Here is a 16,966-nt window from a genome sequence, read left to right on the forward strand (position 1 = left end):
GTGTTTTTAAGCACCCTGAGTCCTTTCATCTTCTCAGTGTTTGGTTTCGCTCACACGTTGTGCCTTAGAGCTTCGGGTCTTTTCAGTCAGAGGCCCTGAACGGTGTGACCTCTCTGTTTTCTTTGGGAATATTTCTCAGTAATTCTCAGATGCTTGCTCCTGACATTTCCAACTGTTTGTTGACTGGGAGTCTGTGTCTCAAGTTCTAGATGGATTGATTCACCGTATGGCAAATTGTCAGTTTCCTCTTGTGATCTTTTTCCTTAGTAATACTTCTGTTTCTCTTTGGTGATATTGTAGCAAAAACACACTCAGGAATATGGAAAGATCTTCAAGTCTCACTTTGGTCCCCAGTTTGTTGTATCCATTGCAGATCGAGATATGGTTGCTCAAGTCCTCCGAGCAGAAGGTAGAGCACCACAAAGAGCTAACATGGAATCCTGGCAGGAATACAGAGACTTACGAGGGAGAGCTACAGGACTTATTTCTGCGTAAGTGTTGCCACTCCTTCATTTTCTTTGTTTTCTTGTGATTTTCTGAAGGACTGCACAGGTCATGGTGGAATTCAGGCTTTTATGTGTGGGTGTTGCCTAGTTCTGCCACCCAAACGGCGACGTTTGGAAATTTGTTCTGTCTGGTGAGGGGAAGAGGATGGGAATTTATGGTGAATTGTCCGTTACGCTGTAAATTTTCAAGGGGATGGTAATGATGCGTAGTTTGAATGTGGACTGAGTTCCCTTTCGTGAAAACATTCTTGGGGAATGTGTATCAGACGGAGTTCTCTGAGCTGACTCACTCACCTGGAAGCAGAATAGGGCTTACTGACTTTGGCACAGCAAAACAAAACATGATTTGGGGTTTTTTTTTGCTTCAGATCTAGACTGGTGCATTGGGTTGGCAGTGTGCTGTGTGGACTTGTTGGCTCAGGCTGGCTGTAGCCTGATCGTTCACCAAAGTGCCGCCTCAGTACCTTAGTGCAGAGCGGTCCCTGTGAGGAAAATTCACACTGTAACGCATCCCCACGCAGATATTTTTGTACGTGGCTGATTCTAGAGGCGTTATCTGTCTTTAAAGCTTGCATAACCTGGCAGCGGGTGGGCGTGTGGTTAATTGCCACTGGGAACTACTCACAGTCCCCGCTGACACAGGCTGTTTATTTAGAGGGAGACTAATTTCCTGAGTCATGGACAGTCTGTTTCTGTCATAGTGGCAAAAAGCATTATATATTGTGCTGCAGACCCGAATCTTAGGCTGCGGTTCAGAGTCAACCTAACGGTTCCTTGAGCACCTCCGCTACGAGGACAGGCTGCGGGAGCTGGGGTTTTTCAGTCTTGAAAAGAGAGGGAGACCTAACAGCTGCCTTCCAATACCTGAAGGGAACCTACAGAACAGCTGGGGAAGGACTTTTTACAAGAGTGTCCAGCGATAGGACAAGGGGAAATGGGTTTAAGTTCAAGGAGAATAGATTTAGATTGGATCTTAGGAAGAAATTCTTCAGTACGAGGGCGGCAAGACTTTGGAATGAATTGCCCAGAGACGTTGTGGCTGCCCCCTCCCTGGAGGTGTTCAAGGCCAAGCTGGACGGAGCCTTGAGTATCATGATCTAGTTGAGAGGCGTCCCTGCCCATGACAGGGAGGTTGGACTAGATGATCTCTAAGGTCCCTTCCAGCCTAGGCCATTCTAGGATTCTATGATAAATCAAGAGATAGTCAGAAAATGTCTGTCAAAGAGATTAAATTCTTTTGCTGGCCAATGCATTGCTATATGGTGCAGCATTTTTGCTCCGGGTGAAAGAATTTAGTGGGAGATATATATCAATTTAAGGTAAATACATAAAAGACAATTCTTTGTCTTCATAAGTTGCTGAAAGACATCCCTGGAACAGCTATTCCCAAATACCCTGCTCAAATGAAGCATGCAGATGCTACAATTCAGATTTGTAGTCTTCAGCACAAAGATTTCAATACATAACTCACATATAGGAGAATCTAGCTGTAAATTGTTTCTTTATAGCCAGGTCTGCTATCTTGTTACTTTGTGGGTTTAGAGTTAAAGTGACTGAAAGTGATGTATCAGTAATGGGATTTAGGATACTAGCTCAAATCGTCAGTTTGTCAGATCTGAATGTGATACCTTTTTTTGGTAATTACGCGCCAGTTCAAGGCAGAAGCTGTTTTGCAGACTGTCTGTTCAAATACATATTTAAAGTAGTTTTAAGAAGAAAATTTCTAATATAGAGATCCTTGTGAAATTCAGAACACTGAGTGGGCAAGTCCTGTCACTCAAAACAGAGACTGACTTACACATGCACATATGTGTTGTTACACTGAAATTTAATGAGGATGTGCAAAAAATGCAGAAATAAAAACGTAGGATCGTAGCACCAGATATCATAGAATCATAGAATGTGTGGGGCTGGGAGGGACCTTTAAAAATCATCTAGTCAAACCCCCCTGCAGTGAGCAGGGACATCTTTAACTAGATCAGGTCATACACTGTCATCATTATCTTTTGACATGAAAATCTGTAAACAGTTTCATTGCAGAACTCTTACCCAGCTGATGATTGTTAAGGAAAATTTTGCATAGATATTATTAATAATTTCTTCTAGGGAGGGGGAGCAATGGCTAAAAATGAGAAGTGTGCTGAGGCAAAAAATTCTGAAACCCAAAGATGTGGCTATTTACTCTGAAGGAGTCAATGAAGTTATCACAGACTTAATTAAAAGAATCCACACCCTCAGAAGTCAAGAGAACGATGGGGAAACAGTGACCAACGTTAACAACCTTTTCTTCAAGTATTCAATGGAAGGTAAGCCCAGGCTGTAGAACACCTGTAGAGAAAATGGATGTAAATCAGCACAGTTAGATGTTTGTGTCACATGAGTAGTGCCCTGTTGTGATTAACCTGAAAAGGGAAGCTCGACATTCTGCATTCACACGTTGTCCTTCTCAGTGCGGCAGGTGTCAGTGGAATTCCTTTGCAGAGTCCAAAGAGGTGACACTTTGTACTGAGGGAGGCTTCCTGTGGAAATGCGGATGTGCAGGTAAAGTGTACAATAAAGGCCCTGAGCGGTTTCAGTACTCCCTATTTCTGTATCAACTTCTCAAGACTGAAGGTCTTGACCTTCTAACAGCGTGTGGTCTGTCGTGTTAATTTAACGACACGCTGGCCAAATTCCAGGTGGGGAATCACTGTGAGATGTATCTAAATCCTGATCATGGCTTAGGGTGGGAAAAGGTGCTGCTTTGCTTTCCCCTGCTTGCACGTGCCAGGTGTGGGATTGTTGTGCGTGCCTCAGAAATCACCTGCCGCTGGCTGCCACTGGTGAGGGAAGGGAAAAGGGAACTCCAGCCTGAGCTGGTCTGGCATTTCCCGTGTTCTTACGGAAACCTAATGGTGACTCGTATTTTGTGCGTTCCTTTAACTGACTGCGTGCAACCTGAGCTCCTTGGACGTGAGGCATTTAGAAACAGTGCCACCCTTCCCTGACAGGCAGCTGAATAATTTGAGATTTTCAAGAACTTCCAGATTGCTCACCGATGAAGGTTCTGTATCATCAAATTGCTGGCTGCCAGGAATTGCTAATTGAAATTGGTAAATGAATCTGAGTCTGTTCTATGTTAATAGTGTCTAAAAATGGCATTAAACTAAGAGTTACCAATTTTATGGAATTTTAAACTCAGAGCTTACAGATTCACTTTACCTGATGGGTTAGTTTAAATTCTTCACATTCTTTTAGCTTTTCGTTTATAACTTGTGCCTGGCACGCGCTTATTTCCTATAGGAATTGTGGTTTTAATTAACTTACACTGTCAGCTGTTCAGAGAACCAATATGGAAGAATTTTTTGAAGGGACCATGTAAAGAGCAAAAGAATGCATAAGAAGTAGCAGTTGCTGAGAGGCGCACAAGAGAAACAAAAGGTGCACAAAAATATCTTCCAAGGGTGGAAAATTAGGGAAGGAAGAATGAGTTAAAAATAGCCAGATTTTAAAATTATTTTGTCAATAAAGGAGAAGTACAAAGCAAAGAACAGTGGAAAAGAAACATTTCTCAAAATATCTCTCTATATATAGTTGAGAATTTATGGAGAGTTTGGTGGAAGCAAGATCAAGGTTAAACACCATTATCTATTGTACTGGTTTTAATAGGCCAGTTATTCTAATCGTGTTTAACATTATTCTAATGTTTCCTGGAAATGTGTGGACAAACTACTAACTAATGCATTTAAAAGGACAAAAAATATTTAAAAACATTTGATTTTATGCAGATGGCTTTGAGAATTTACCTAACTGCCCCACTGGATTTTAGAAAAATCATTAAATAAGATTACTTTGATAATAGGAATAGTTATCATTGATTAAAAAATGCTTTGCTGTCAAACCAAGAGAATGTTTTGGCTAACTGGGCAGTTGCTGGCTGAATTCTGTCTAGTATTTAATAATTCAGGTATGTTTATAAAAACTGACCTGAGAGGTTATGAAGACACTCATGGGTGGATAAGAATTAACTTGATAAATGGAAGAAATGGTCCAGAGTTCTAAAGAAGAAGAAGAATTTAAAACACATATAAATTAAAGCCATATATAAATTATTGTTCTTGGTGAGTGAGGGAGAAATGGTATTTCTCACAGGAGTCACTGCGTTACCGCAGAAAGACACCCGAGAAAATTCTAGCAGGTCAGGAACAAGGGATGATGAGCTAATATTGTCACTTGCAAGAGTGTCACATGCTCAGGGCCACACAGAGTGTGTTGTGTGCAGCAAAACCACTCTCTAGAGCGCAGCCTCTTCATGCATTCACACAGTCTCACCCACTTGCTGCCAGCTTACGGCGAAGAAAGGCGCAGCCACTGCTGGAAGCTCCTGCGCCGTCACACGTTACCACCAGTGTCTCTGCATTCGTAGGTCCCCGTGTGCTCGGGGGCAGGCTCGGGGTGTGTGGCGCGGTGCAGAGCTCAGCGAAGGTGCTGGGGGGTGCTCTGCTCCCGGTGGAGGTGCGGGCTGTCTTCTCAGGCCGGCCACTACCGACACTCTGTAACCCCTGTCTCATTGCAGTGTTCAGCTGGGATATTTTTAATGTGTTTTAATTTCAATTTTATCTGCTCCCAGCCAAGCTAATAAGAGCTAAACGTGTTTGGAAGGTTGTTCCACTGTGTTATCATTTTAATTCCTTAAATTATTAATTTGTATCTATGCATGTATATAGTGAATTCTTTGATCTCGTATGTGCAGGTGTGGCAACTATTCTGTATGAATGCCGGCTGGGCTGCCTGGAAAACAACGTCCCACAGCAGACTGTTGAATATATAGAGGCTCTGGAGTTGATGTTTAGTATGTTTAAGACCACTATGTATGCAGGTGCTATTCCCAAATGGCTTCGTCCACTTATTCCAAAACCCTGGAGAGAGTTCTGCAGATCCTGGGATGGACTCTTCAAATTTAGTAAGATTTAGTAGTGGAAAAGTTCAGCTGTATTTCTGCAGGTTCTGTGTGTGTTTGAACAGGACTTGCTGCATTTCTCTTCTAAACTTATAAGAAGACACTGTGGCAGAAGTAAGTTTCCTATTAAACATAGACTGGCCAAGGGAGTTGTTTTAAAAAATAGTCTATTGAAATAGTCTTTATTTGTCTTCATCTGTTTCAGCACCCGGGACACCAGGTCCGAGTTCTTTGCCAAGGCTTTCTCTTAAGCCACTCAGATTTTAATGAGGGTAGTTTTGTTGACTTCAGCAAGTTTTCAGTCGAGCACTCTGACAAATAATCACCACTAAAACCGATTATAAAGTTAAAAAAATTAGACTCTAGCAATTAATTAAAGTCTTTGTGAAGTTTATACATACACATACGAGCACGTAAGTTGACGTAAAAGTACACTGCTGTACTACAGTATGGTTTTTTGTAAATGAAACATTCCAGGCTACTTTATGAATCAGCATCAGCTTTCATGTAAATCAGAAAAAGGAGTGGTCTTTGCAATATATATATATTTTAAAGAAAACTGAACTGTCTTTCCCTCTCTAATGTTGGAAAGCTGCATGCACTTTTTAATTATACTTTATTAGCACTATTTGTCTAGGTCTGTGTATGTCTTCTTGAGGATAGATTCTTTAGTTTCTTAACTTTTAATACAGCTAATACGCTTAAATTTTGATATGTTTTGATCTGTACCTATAGTAAGCTTTAGGGAATCCATTTAATGCTGACACAGGTGTGTGTTCTGTGAACCGTATCCTTTTTTACACTGCCACTTCCAAGTTATTTCCCATGATAAAGTATTCTTGTTCCCTTTTGTGGGTTAAAAACAACAGCAAACTTCAGCTTTATCCTAACTCAGCTGAAAGGAATTTGTTCTGTTTGAAACGTGTTGTCATGCTGTTTCTTTGTTTAATCCCTTTGTGAAAAAGGAATTAAATTGTGAAAATCACTGTATGTGATGTGTGTATTTGTGTAGGTTTCGCACAGGAACACGCTGATTCTAATTAATTGTTTTTGTAAACTCATTCTGCGAGGCATTAACTTTTTGAGGAGTTTTCCTCCCTTTGAAGCCCTTCTTTCACTGAAGTTGCTGTCTGTAGTCATTAAAGTATAAATGGGACTGTGGGTGAAATTGCTCAAAAAGTCATTCATGGAAGTTTTTCAATTTTTATTACTGATGCTCCTCATCTTTATGTTCAGTGCGATTCAGTTGGGTGGCTTTGACCTTCTGGTCACTGCTAACACCCTGTTCCAACCTCTATGTCCTGAGTTGCAGCGCGCTCTGCAGAGTTCACCACTTCTTGCAGAGCCATCAGAAAACAAGCCAGGTGAGGCGTAAAAACTTCACCTTGAGCTTCCTTCGCTCCCCACCAGAAAATACGGTTTCTTGTGTCCTTTCTCCAGGCTCAGCATTCTCGTGCTGGGAGCTGCCATGGTCCCTGTGAGCTCAGCTTTTCCTTACCATGAGTATCCAGGGACCTCCACCACCACCACGCTGTTATCTTTTCTCTGAGTAAATAGATTTGAATGTTTGTGGGGTTTTATTGGCTACATAATGTAGCATAAAGGACAAATGTTATTACTGAATGGATCCAGCAGAAAAACAAAAAAGGAGGCTTAACAATTTTTTTGAATCCCAAAGGTCAAATCCATGTTGACAACAAATTGAAGGCTATTCAGTCTCAGCTGGACCAAGGAGAAGAAGTGAATGGTGGGCTACTTACATACCTCCTAGTGAGTAAGGAACTGACTTTGGAAGAGATCTATGCCAACATGACTGAAATGCTTCTGGCAGGAGTGGACACGGTATGCTTGTCTTGCTCACAGTTGTTTTTTTAAACCAGTACCATTCACAGCTGTCTGGGGAGGGGCAGTTATGTTGTTTGTAAGGACATAATTTTTAATGTTTGTAAGGACATAATGATTCATTCTATGATTCTGTGATAATTTCTGACACATTTAAGTCATAACATCTTTAAAGTGATAGGAAATACAGCACTGTGTAACCTCTCTACTGGAATGAGGTCAGAGTTCTGTTCTAGGACCTATTATTTGGGAATTGGTTCCATAGTTTATTAAACAGATGAAATAGCAATTGTCTTTACAGTTGGCTTCAACTTCATCCATTTTTACTAGTTTGAATATCACGTTGGTATTTATGCTTCTTTAGGTAGCCCACAACAGAAAAGGAGGATGAAAGTTAGTGTGAAAAAAAAGTCGATCAATAAGTTCATATGTAGAGTTTGGTAAATTGTTTTCACCTGTGGCTAATAAAATTACTTGGGACTAGAAGCCCGTGGTAGTGGGGCTCAGTATATGCACAGTATGTTAACACCTAGTGAAGTGTTTTGAGTGGCCACCTTTCCCTAGTGCTCTGCTTTGTCATCTAGAGCATCTGAAGAAACATTGGGGTCCTGTATCTGTCTCCCCCTCTTCTCATTCCTCTCGTGTGGAATCCATGGAGCTTGGTATTGAGTGCAGCACAACAATCAGAAGAAAATATGAACGTCAATGAACGCTGTTTTTTTAAAATTATTGTAACAGAACAATTTTTTTAGAGAAATCTATATGAATTTGATAAAGAAAGTGCTATATAGGACTGTGTTTAATAGTCTTACCATAGAAAAGATTAAAATGAGTAAAAAAATTAAGTAGCCTTAAATTAAAAAAAACTCTCTGGATAATTGAATTCAGATTTATTTTTTTTAAGAAAGGTTTGTAAAGTTTCTAAAGAAAACAAAAAAATGCCAACTGTAATACTTTTAAATTCAAAAATAAGGAGCATATGTAGAGCTCATTTATGTGCCGAAGATTATTCCACTGGCTAAATATCCCAAGGGCTTATGAGTTTGGAGAGCTTTTTGATGTTTGGTTGTTAAGTAAAACAGAGTTATTCATCCCATTCATTTTATAATCTTTGCGACCATTAATTTTCCGTTTTTAGTGTGTTACAGAGTTTTCATTAAACTAAAAGGATGGGGTTCAAGTTCATGCCAACAAGAGTTTCTCTTTCTGTTTGACTTAGTTTTCCCAGCTGGCAACAATCTTTCTGTGAGAGATCGGTACTTCTGATCTCCTCACTTCCAAGTACAAGACAAAAATTGAGGGAATCTTTCTTTTCCCCTAATGCTGTCACTTCAGACCTCATTTTATCATAGAAACTGAAAGAGCTTTAGAGGATTCTAAAAGCTTTCAACCAAATTGCAGGACGTTTTTGTCTACAAAGCATTTTGTCTGTTGCTGGAACAGAATTTTAAGAGGTTATGAAGGAGCTGGGAACGTGGGAAGCAGCAGTGTTTATATCAGAGAAGCTCTGTGTGCAGCTGGCACAACTGCCAGCTCCTCTCAGCTCTGAGAGGAATAGAACAGGGTTGCACTTTAGCAAGGGACAGCCACTCAGTGTTTCAAGAAAAAGTTTCTGAGAATGGTACTTCTAATATTATTCCCCAGTTTGAAGATGAGGCATAGAAGATGACTGCTGTGATGGAATTTGCATTCTGAATTGATCTTAAGTGTAAGGCCAATGTAAGACATTTCCAGAAGCTTGGTTTTTTACCCATACGCTGTTTAGAACCGTGAGCTTTGTTGTGCTAATGAGTGAGAAGCTGAAAATAAAACTGTTCCCTCCATAGAAAGTGAAACTGGTTGTCTGTCTTCATTACATGCTTTAAAATAATTGAAGAAAATTAGGGTAGAGGTTACAATTTTTTCTCTCTTAAATGCTGTAAGGTACTAAGAACAGCATGGGCAAGGAACAGAACGGTTGCATTGTCTCTTTCTCTGCCATACTTCCTCAGGAACACTGAAAATACATTCTTCATGTTAAACTTTCTGTCTTCAGTGGCGGTTGTGAGGGAAACGAGCTCAAGTAAGGCCGTTTGCTTGACCTCAATGTCTTCGGTGCAGCTCAGAGTAGAAGCAAAATGTCCCAAGTCTGTCTAGTGTTTGAGTGGGGTAGTCCCTGAAATCCGTGTAGCTTAAACACAGGGACTCATGATGAGATATGGTAAATAATTGGCTCACAAAACCTTAAAGAGCTTAAATACTCTACTTAATCCATGTTGGTACAGATGGAGCAAGTTTCTGCTCTCAGAGGGAGTCCTACGTCATAAATGTGCATTGAAGTGAGTTTTTCCCAGCTGAGGTCAAAGAGGACTAGATGATGAGTTCCTTTAAATCATTCTGTGCTCAAAGTTGGGCTCTCTCCTGCCTCACGTTTGTTTCTTCTTTTGTACAAATTGGTTTAAAATGATTTTTCACACAGTACATCCTTTCTGCAGCCTTGATGATTATTAGAATCATTAATTACGGGGACGTGTGTGTTCTAACATTTTGGGGCCACTTTAAATACATAAGCTCTTTGAGCTTCCTTAAGAAAGCTTTCAGTAGGACGAGGAATTTGAGTCAGGTGGGAATTAGTATCAGTTCTATTGTGTGCATGCTATAAGGAGACCCCCACGTGCTTAAAAGGAGTTGGTGATGTTGGGAGTTCTCTTATCTCGTTTCAGGTGAAGAAAGGTGAAACACTTACTGAAAACCAACAGTTAACTTAATCCACTGCTGTTTAGAGTGTTTCTGTTTCGGTATTGTTTATGTAGCTTTGTTTGCATTTGTTTTTTCTGTTGCTTTTTATATTTCACCGGGCAAATATCAGCACAGATTGTTTTGGTATGTGGAGGATTTTTAGATGGAAAAGGGATGAAGGAAGGGATAGTGAAGTCTGACAACATCCCATGGAATCCAGATGTGAATCATTGCCAGTCTGTTTTATAACATGAAACATATAACACTCGTAGTTGAAAGCTGATTGTTTTTCTTGGCTTGAATTTGTTTTTAATCTAATCTTGTTGGACTTGATGATGATGGTTGTGGTTTCTTCCTTAGACTTCTTTTACTTTGTCCTGGGCAACATACTTGTTGGCAACGCACCCTGAGGTTCAAAAACGTGTTTATGAGGAAATAGCCAAGGAGCTGGGGAAAGACCAAATTCCTGTTGCTCATGATGTCCCGAAATTGCCTTTGATTAGAGCTGTGCTGAAAGAAACCTTGAGGTAAGTAGCAGAACACTGCAGTCATTAATTAAAAATTTAATTACATGTAGCCATAGTGGATTTTGACTCTGTGCTAATGTTTGTTTTGAATTGTTATTGCTGCTGTTCGCTGCTTCTGCTTTTATTTGTTGTATCATATCCAAGGATGCCTAAGCAATGTTTTTAAGTATGGTGGATGTAGTAGCACATATGTAGGACATGTCTGTCAGGGTAGGTAGTTGAAAGCTTGCTTTTTGCCTTTTCTTTTAGTCTGTACGATGGGCTGTAACAACCTCCTCCCCCACACTGGTACCTTGCAGTGCCACTGCAACCGTTTTAAGCTTCTTGACTTAAATTGAAGGCATGTGACATGCTTTCTTCATATGTTTATACCAGGCATTCATAGTGAGGTGAGGGGTGTAAGAGGATTTTAGAGAAGGCATCAACAAGGCTTTCTCAGCTTCCAGTAATGCTAAAACATCTACAGCTTGACCAACTGATTGCGTGTTTGTACATGTGTAAAGCAAATAAATATATAGACCAGACAGCTGAACCTCCACTTGCTAGTAAATAACTTTTCTCAGGTGTTAATCATATTTTCACAAATGATTCAAGGTCCTTGAATCTCAGGGCATTCTGTGCTTTTGAATAACCTTTTTGCTGTGAATGCATGTTACATTCATATTGCGTATTTGTGAACGCAAGTTGGAATCTAAAATTTTAAGTTATTATTGTTGAACTTCACATAATTATTTGTCTCTAGGTTATATCCAGTATTGCCAGGAAACGGAAGAGTCACCCAAAAAGACTTGATTGTTGGAGGCTACTTGATACCTAAAGGGGTAGGTTCTAGCAGAGTCCTCTGCAGAGAACACAGTTTAGTTCTTGTTTATGCAATGAGGTCTTTTACAAGATGTATATACTTTGTTGATTTCAAAGGATTTCACGAAGCTAGAGCATTAAGAGAAAAGTATTTAAAAAATACCCATTTATATGACAAAAATGGGGTTTGCAATTGACTTGGTGGTTGTGGGTTTTTTAGGTTTGAGTCCTCACTCACTAATCAAATTTATCATCATGACTTGATCTTAACATTCTTGAAGGTGCAGTCTATTAGTAGCATCTTGGTGCAGTGTTACAGTTGAATTTCATTATTCTTGCAGCTTTCTATTTCTTTGCCTGTTAATTCCTTTTCTAGGAAGAGTTTTGTTTCCTTTTAAAATTATGAATCTTTCCTTTATACTCTTCAAAGATTGCACAGAGATCATGTAGAACTGTGTGGCTCTATTTTAAATGGCAGCACTGCTATGTTAAAACAACATAGCTTTAAAAGAGCAAGGTTTCTTAATTCTTAATATACTTATTTAAACATTATGAACACACACTGGCCCCCGGATTTGTTTGGAAACATCATCACATCAATCATTGCTGCTTTTTTTTCCTGAGGTGTTGTGGGTTTTCTTCCTTCCCATCCTCTCTTTTTTTCCATTTCCATTGTCTTGTATCTCTCTTCTTCCTTTCTCTCATAATGTCTTTTTGAGACAGTTCCCAATACTTGTGACTTTTTTCCTGTCTTCTTCCCCACTGCATCTTCTCTAATATATCCCTCAGCATTTTAAACAATTTGAAGATTATTTCATTTGACCAGTTGAGAAAGAGATCTGATTTCCTACATATCCTCTTTTCTTATAGAATTATGCCAAGATACATAATTTTTCTTACCTCATTGCAGAGATTACAGTAATTACATTTTTTTTAATGTTTTAATGCATATTTGAGTTAGCTAAATATAAATTTAATTTATTTCCTCAGACGCAGCTGGCACTCTGTCATTATACTACTTCATACAGTGAAGAAAATTTCTCAGTGGCAAATGAGTTCCGACCCGAGCGCTGGCTGAGGAAAGATAATTTGGACAGAGTAGACAATTTTGGTTCCATCCCCTTCGGTTATGGCATTCGAAGTTGTATAGGAAAAAGAATTGCAGAGCTGGAAATTCATCTTGCGCTGATTCAGGTTAGAACTATATGACCACATTACAAGAAGAAAAATATATTGGTATGATTCTTTCCCGTGTATACCATTTCTGGATATCTTACAGTACTCAAAACCTTTGTTTTGGAGTGATGTAAAGCATAATTATCCTGCAGAGGCTAACAAATTGAAAATAATCATGCTTGAAATGTAGCGTCCTAGCTAAACTACATTGCAGAAGAAAAAATCTTTGTAGTACCAATGAAGTAAAACTAAAGGTAAGATTGTTAAGGAAATACATGGATTTAGCACAGAAAGTTTCTGTGAGTATAATTTCTTAATGTATATTAGAATGGTTACGGGCTCAGTTTCAATATTTTGCTTATGAAGAATTCAGTACTTACAAAGAGATAAAACTGACCACAGTCTTATGCTGAATAGTAGAGTTCTTCTGTTCTGTGGTGTCCTGTCCCTTTTTGTTCTTTCTTCTAACTTCATTATAATTTTAGATACACATAACTTTTATAAGTAATTAGTAGATATTGATACATGTTGATTTCTGTTGCTTCGTATCATAAAGAAAGCTTTCCCAACAGGCTGCTACATTTTTTTGTCATTTACAACATATCTTTCAGCTCAGATACTGAGATCAGATTATGCAACCAAAAGGCAAAGATCTGGAAACTATAGTTACTTAACTATAAAAATATTTAGATAACGTATTCAAAGCAAATCTTGATTGAATTTATCTTAGAATTTCCTTAAGTAAACACCTAGAGCAGTCTCTGAGCCATTAGCATGTGCCTTTCGGAACTCAGAGCGAGATAGCTCTCGGGGGGGGGCGAGGGGGCTGGGGGAAAAAACACACTTGCCTCTTTTTGAAAATGAGGATCAAGGAAGTAATAGCTTTTGTTTTCTGGATAGAAACCAGAACAAAACAACGCACAACCTATTTATAAGCATCGAAATGATATTTATGTGTTTTAAAAACAGGAACACATGAAACATGGAGCTTAGACCAGTCTGATTTCTTTCTTTGACTCAGTCACTTACTTAATGTGGTGAATATAAAATAAATCACGTACTCTGACTCCAGAAAGTATTTTCACGTGTCCTATACGTTGTTCTCACAATTAAATTAATAAAATTGGTTCCAGATGGAAGTACCTATAAAATGCATTCACAAGTGGTTGGAAAAAAGAAATAGCTGGAGGCAGTAGTTGTCAAATATTTGCTCTTGAACTGGGAAACCATTTAATTAAAATTCTGTAAGAGTCTGTCCTGCATTTGATTTGGGTTGATATTTTCATTAACGGTGTGGATTAGAGGCTATTTTTAGAGTTTATATAAGGTACCAAGCTGACATGAATTAAGTTAAAATCAAAGAATGTGAATAGAGAATTACAAAAAAATGGAGGTGAGTTCCAAAATCAACACAACGTTGTTCACTAAGGACACTTTCCAGTTACTGCTCTTGAGAAGAAATCAAATGCATAAATACAAATTCCTGACCAACTGGCTGGGTAAATGGTAAAGTAGAAACATACTGGAGGAATATCGTAAAAAATTGGTCAAGAGTAATGATGCTTATTCTGCCAAGGCAGTGTAATCCTTGGACAGTACTAACAAGAGTGTTGGATGTCGGGAGCTAAATTACTCAGACTTACCGAACACTGGTGAATCCTCAACTGAACAGTGATACACAACTGACCCTGTGTGCTGCATTTTAAGAACAATAGTCAAATTGGAGGAAATTCAGAAGACAGAGAGAGTAACAAGAATGAGAGGTGTGAAAAAGAGAAGGAGATGAAAATTTGATCAAACATTTAAGACTAAATAGATAGTTATCTATAGGAAAACAGTGATTACTAGGAGAAGGATAAGAGAAGGATAAGAGAAGATTGCTTAGTGTTTATAAGAAAAAGCGCTTGAGATTTAACATTACGAAAAGTTTAAGATGATGTAGTATTTCCGTCTTGCAAGTTTAAAAATAGGTACTCTATAGTCATCTTCAAAATGGGTGAGGTAAATCTCCTGAAGTTTGTTTTAGCCCATGATTTCTGCGATTTGTGTTTGGAGCTGATTCTCTCTATTTCATCAAGTGTATGGAAACAGGTTTAATGTGTAGAGAACCTGTGTGACTGAATTACAGTGATTCTGTTCAGGAGATGTTGTAATATTTGGCTCCTTGAATTATGATCATTTCACTTGGTGCACTGGACACTTGCTGCCTTGTGTTTGTTTTCTTTCCTTCTGCCCAGGAAGAGACCTGTACCCGATGGCATTGGGACTCTCACTGGTTTGTTTTGTAGTTACACATGCTGAGTTATATTAAAGGAAGTGAAATCAAACACACATAGAGAGGAAGATCATAAGATTTGAAATAGACCTCATCTTCTTCGATAGCTCAGACTCTTTAATCTAGTTGTGTGAAAATTCTTCAGAAAGTACTGGCTTAGTCCTTCCTCAGTCAGAGGAGGAGGATTTTTAACTATAACCTTCACCTTGTAACAACTACTTTTTCTTTCCTGTGTGGGAATCATGGTGTTTTGGTTTCACAGAAATGGCAACAGAAATTTTATTTGTAATAGTCTGTTTTGTTCTCTTTTCCAAAGTTTTAATCTTCCTCTGTAATTTTGCAGCTTTTCTAATACTTGTCCTGTTTATCTTCACAGTTGCTTCAGAATTTTGAGATCAAAATTTCTCCCAAAACTGAACCGGTTCGTGCCAAAACCCATGGACTTTTGACTCCTGGTAACTCCATCAATGTGAGATTTTCTGACAGAAAGTGAGGCTCAGATGTTTTGGAAATACTTGTGCATTTTCCTGGGAACAGACGTGCATCTTCTGGATGTGTAATCATGCTTGTTCTCTGGTTTGCAGGTATTAGGCGAAACAGTCAAACGTTATGTTCTGCCTTAGTTCTGGCAGTGTGTAAAAGAAATTACCTCTCCTATAACAGCAGATTCCTTCCTGCACTGGGAATCTCCCTTTACTTGGAAGGATTTCTAGTAATAAGAACACATGCCTTGAAAAGAAAAATAAATTTAAATTTTGACATGTTGGTATCATTCAGTGATTTTGTTACACTGCTTTGTTAAAGAAGTCAACTACTCAGTGAGTCTGCCTGAGAGCAAGGGGATTACTATGTAATATGTGAAAATTAGCTGCATTTATGAGTTTGCATTTTCATGTTTTTGATCTCTGGAGTTTTTAAAAGTTTCCACCTAACACTGAAATTATGAGATCATTTTTCTCTTGTCTGTAAAAACATTTACTCTGAGTGTATTAAAAAATCAATACAGTAATATGAAAAGTAAAGATAGAAAAAATACAATTTATGTCACTTTGTTTAGACTCAAAATACAGAACAATTAAAAATTTCTCCAAACATAATACCCATCAAATGTTATAATTTTTTTTAAATACAAAAATCTTAAAAATAAAAGTTTAAATGTCACATTGCAGAGTTATGAATCCAGACACTGTCCTCGTCACCAAAGTATAAGCTGAGTGGAATAGCACAAGCCACTTTCACTGTTCTAGCTGATATTATTCCAAACCCAAATGTAAATAGTAAAAGTGAAGTAGCTGTTGCATTTTTACCATTTAATTAAATGACTATTAACTATCTTCGAAGTTCTTCAACAGTAAAAACTGGAAACTTCCCACTGTAGCGTGCTGAACCCATAGGCAGGTGCACAGTTGCCTTCTCTAGGATGGAAATGTGACTACTGAAGTATTCGGAGATTTTTTACTATCTAGTAGTGTCTACTACAAATAGTGGACATCAGAAAGGGTTTTTTTAATTATTATTTTGTTTTTCCTGTAACAACTAACAGAAGAGTCTCCCTTGCATGATACTTTAGTCTTTAGATAACTTTAGTATCAGTGCACTAACTTTATGTTCTCCTTTTGAGAGAAACCTTATACCTTGGGGCCATGTTATGCCTTGAACAGCGCTCAAACCTGCATATCTTAATATGAAATTAACTGTGTAATTATGTGTAGTTAACTGTTTACACGTCAGGCTCTGACTGTTGTTTTGTGAGGTAGTTCACCTGCTGATAATGATAAACTTGTTGACCATACGCAGAGTGAGAAAACAGTAGTGCGACTCAGTTTTTAAACTGACAATATTTTTCTTTGCTCATCTAGCTGTAAGAAGTCAGACAGGTCACGAATTAAAGAACACACTGAAGTTGTACTGGTGTGTATGAAATTCTGCACAGATAACTACTACAGTCACACTGGTGTAGTATTCTGGTTACTTCTTGTAGTGCCTTTTTAAGGTCTCGATAAAAGAAAAACAAAAACATCTCCTTTGTGTGGATCTCGTATATAAAAATAGTAACACTAAAGAAAATTGATCTGATCTATGAAAAGATTAAATGCTTACATGATGACTCTAAAACGTGAATCCTATATTGAGCGTATGTGTACTGTAAGAAAAACAGGTAATCCGTGGTGTTTTTTACACG

The 16,966-nt window shown here is 38.5% G+C and overlaps 1 protein-coding gene across 1 annotated transcript; it reads left to right on the forward strand.

Annotated features, from left to right (window-relative positions):
* The first annotated feature begins 258 nt into the window (after window positions 1-258).
* LOC104274981 (cytochrome P450 27C1) lies at window positions 259-15,277 on the forward strand. Its single transcript, XM_009870788.1, has 8 exons — window positions 259-491; window positions 2,613-2,812; window positions 5,239-5,448; window positions 7,124-7,287; window positions 10,366-10,532; window positions 11,275-11,353; window positions 12,324-12,527; window positions 15,161-15,277. Exons 1-8 carry the CDS (start codon window positions 382-384, stop codon window positions 15,275-15,277), a joined length of 1,251 nt encoding a protein of 416 aa, XP_009869090.1. The 5' UTR covers window positions 259-381.
* The last annotated feature ends 1,689 nt before the right edge of the window (window positions 15,278-16,966 follow it).

This window comes from Apaloderma vittatum, unplaced genomic scaffold (assembly GCF_000703405.1).
Source record: "Apaloderma vittatum isolate BGI_N311 unplaced genomic scaffold, ASM70340v1 scaffold5516, whole genome shotgun sequence".
NCBI lineage: Eukaryota > Metazoa > Chordata > Aves > Trogoniformes > Trogonidae > Apaloderma > Apaloderma vittatum.

What these genes read in the sequence shown, in the direction of transcription:
- LOC104274981 (XM_009870788.1), top strand. Translation starts at nt 382, where the DNA reads ATGGTTGCTCAAGTCCTCCGAGCAGAAGGTAGAGCACCACAAAGAGCT. An exon ending in GCTACAGGACTTATTTCTGC is followed by an intron (nt 492 to 2,612) that starts GTAAGTGTTGCC and finishes AATTTCTTCTAG; the next exon opens with GGAGGGGGAGCAATGGCTAA. An exon ending in TTCTGGCAGGAGTGGACACG is followed by an intron (nt 7,288 to 10,365) that starts GTATGCTTGTCT and finishes TTTCTTCCTTAG; the next exon opens with ACTTCTTTTACTTTGTCCTG.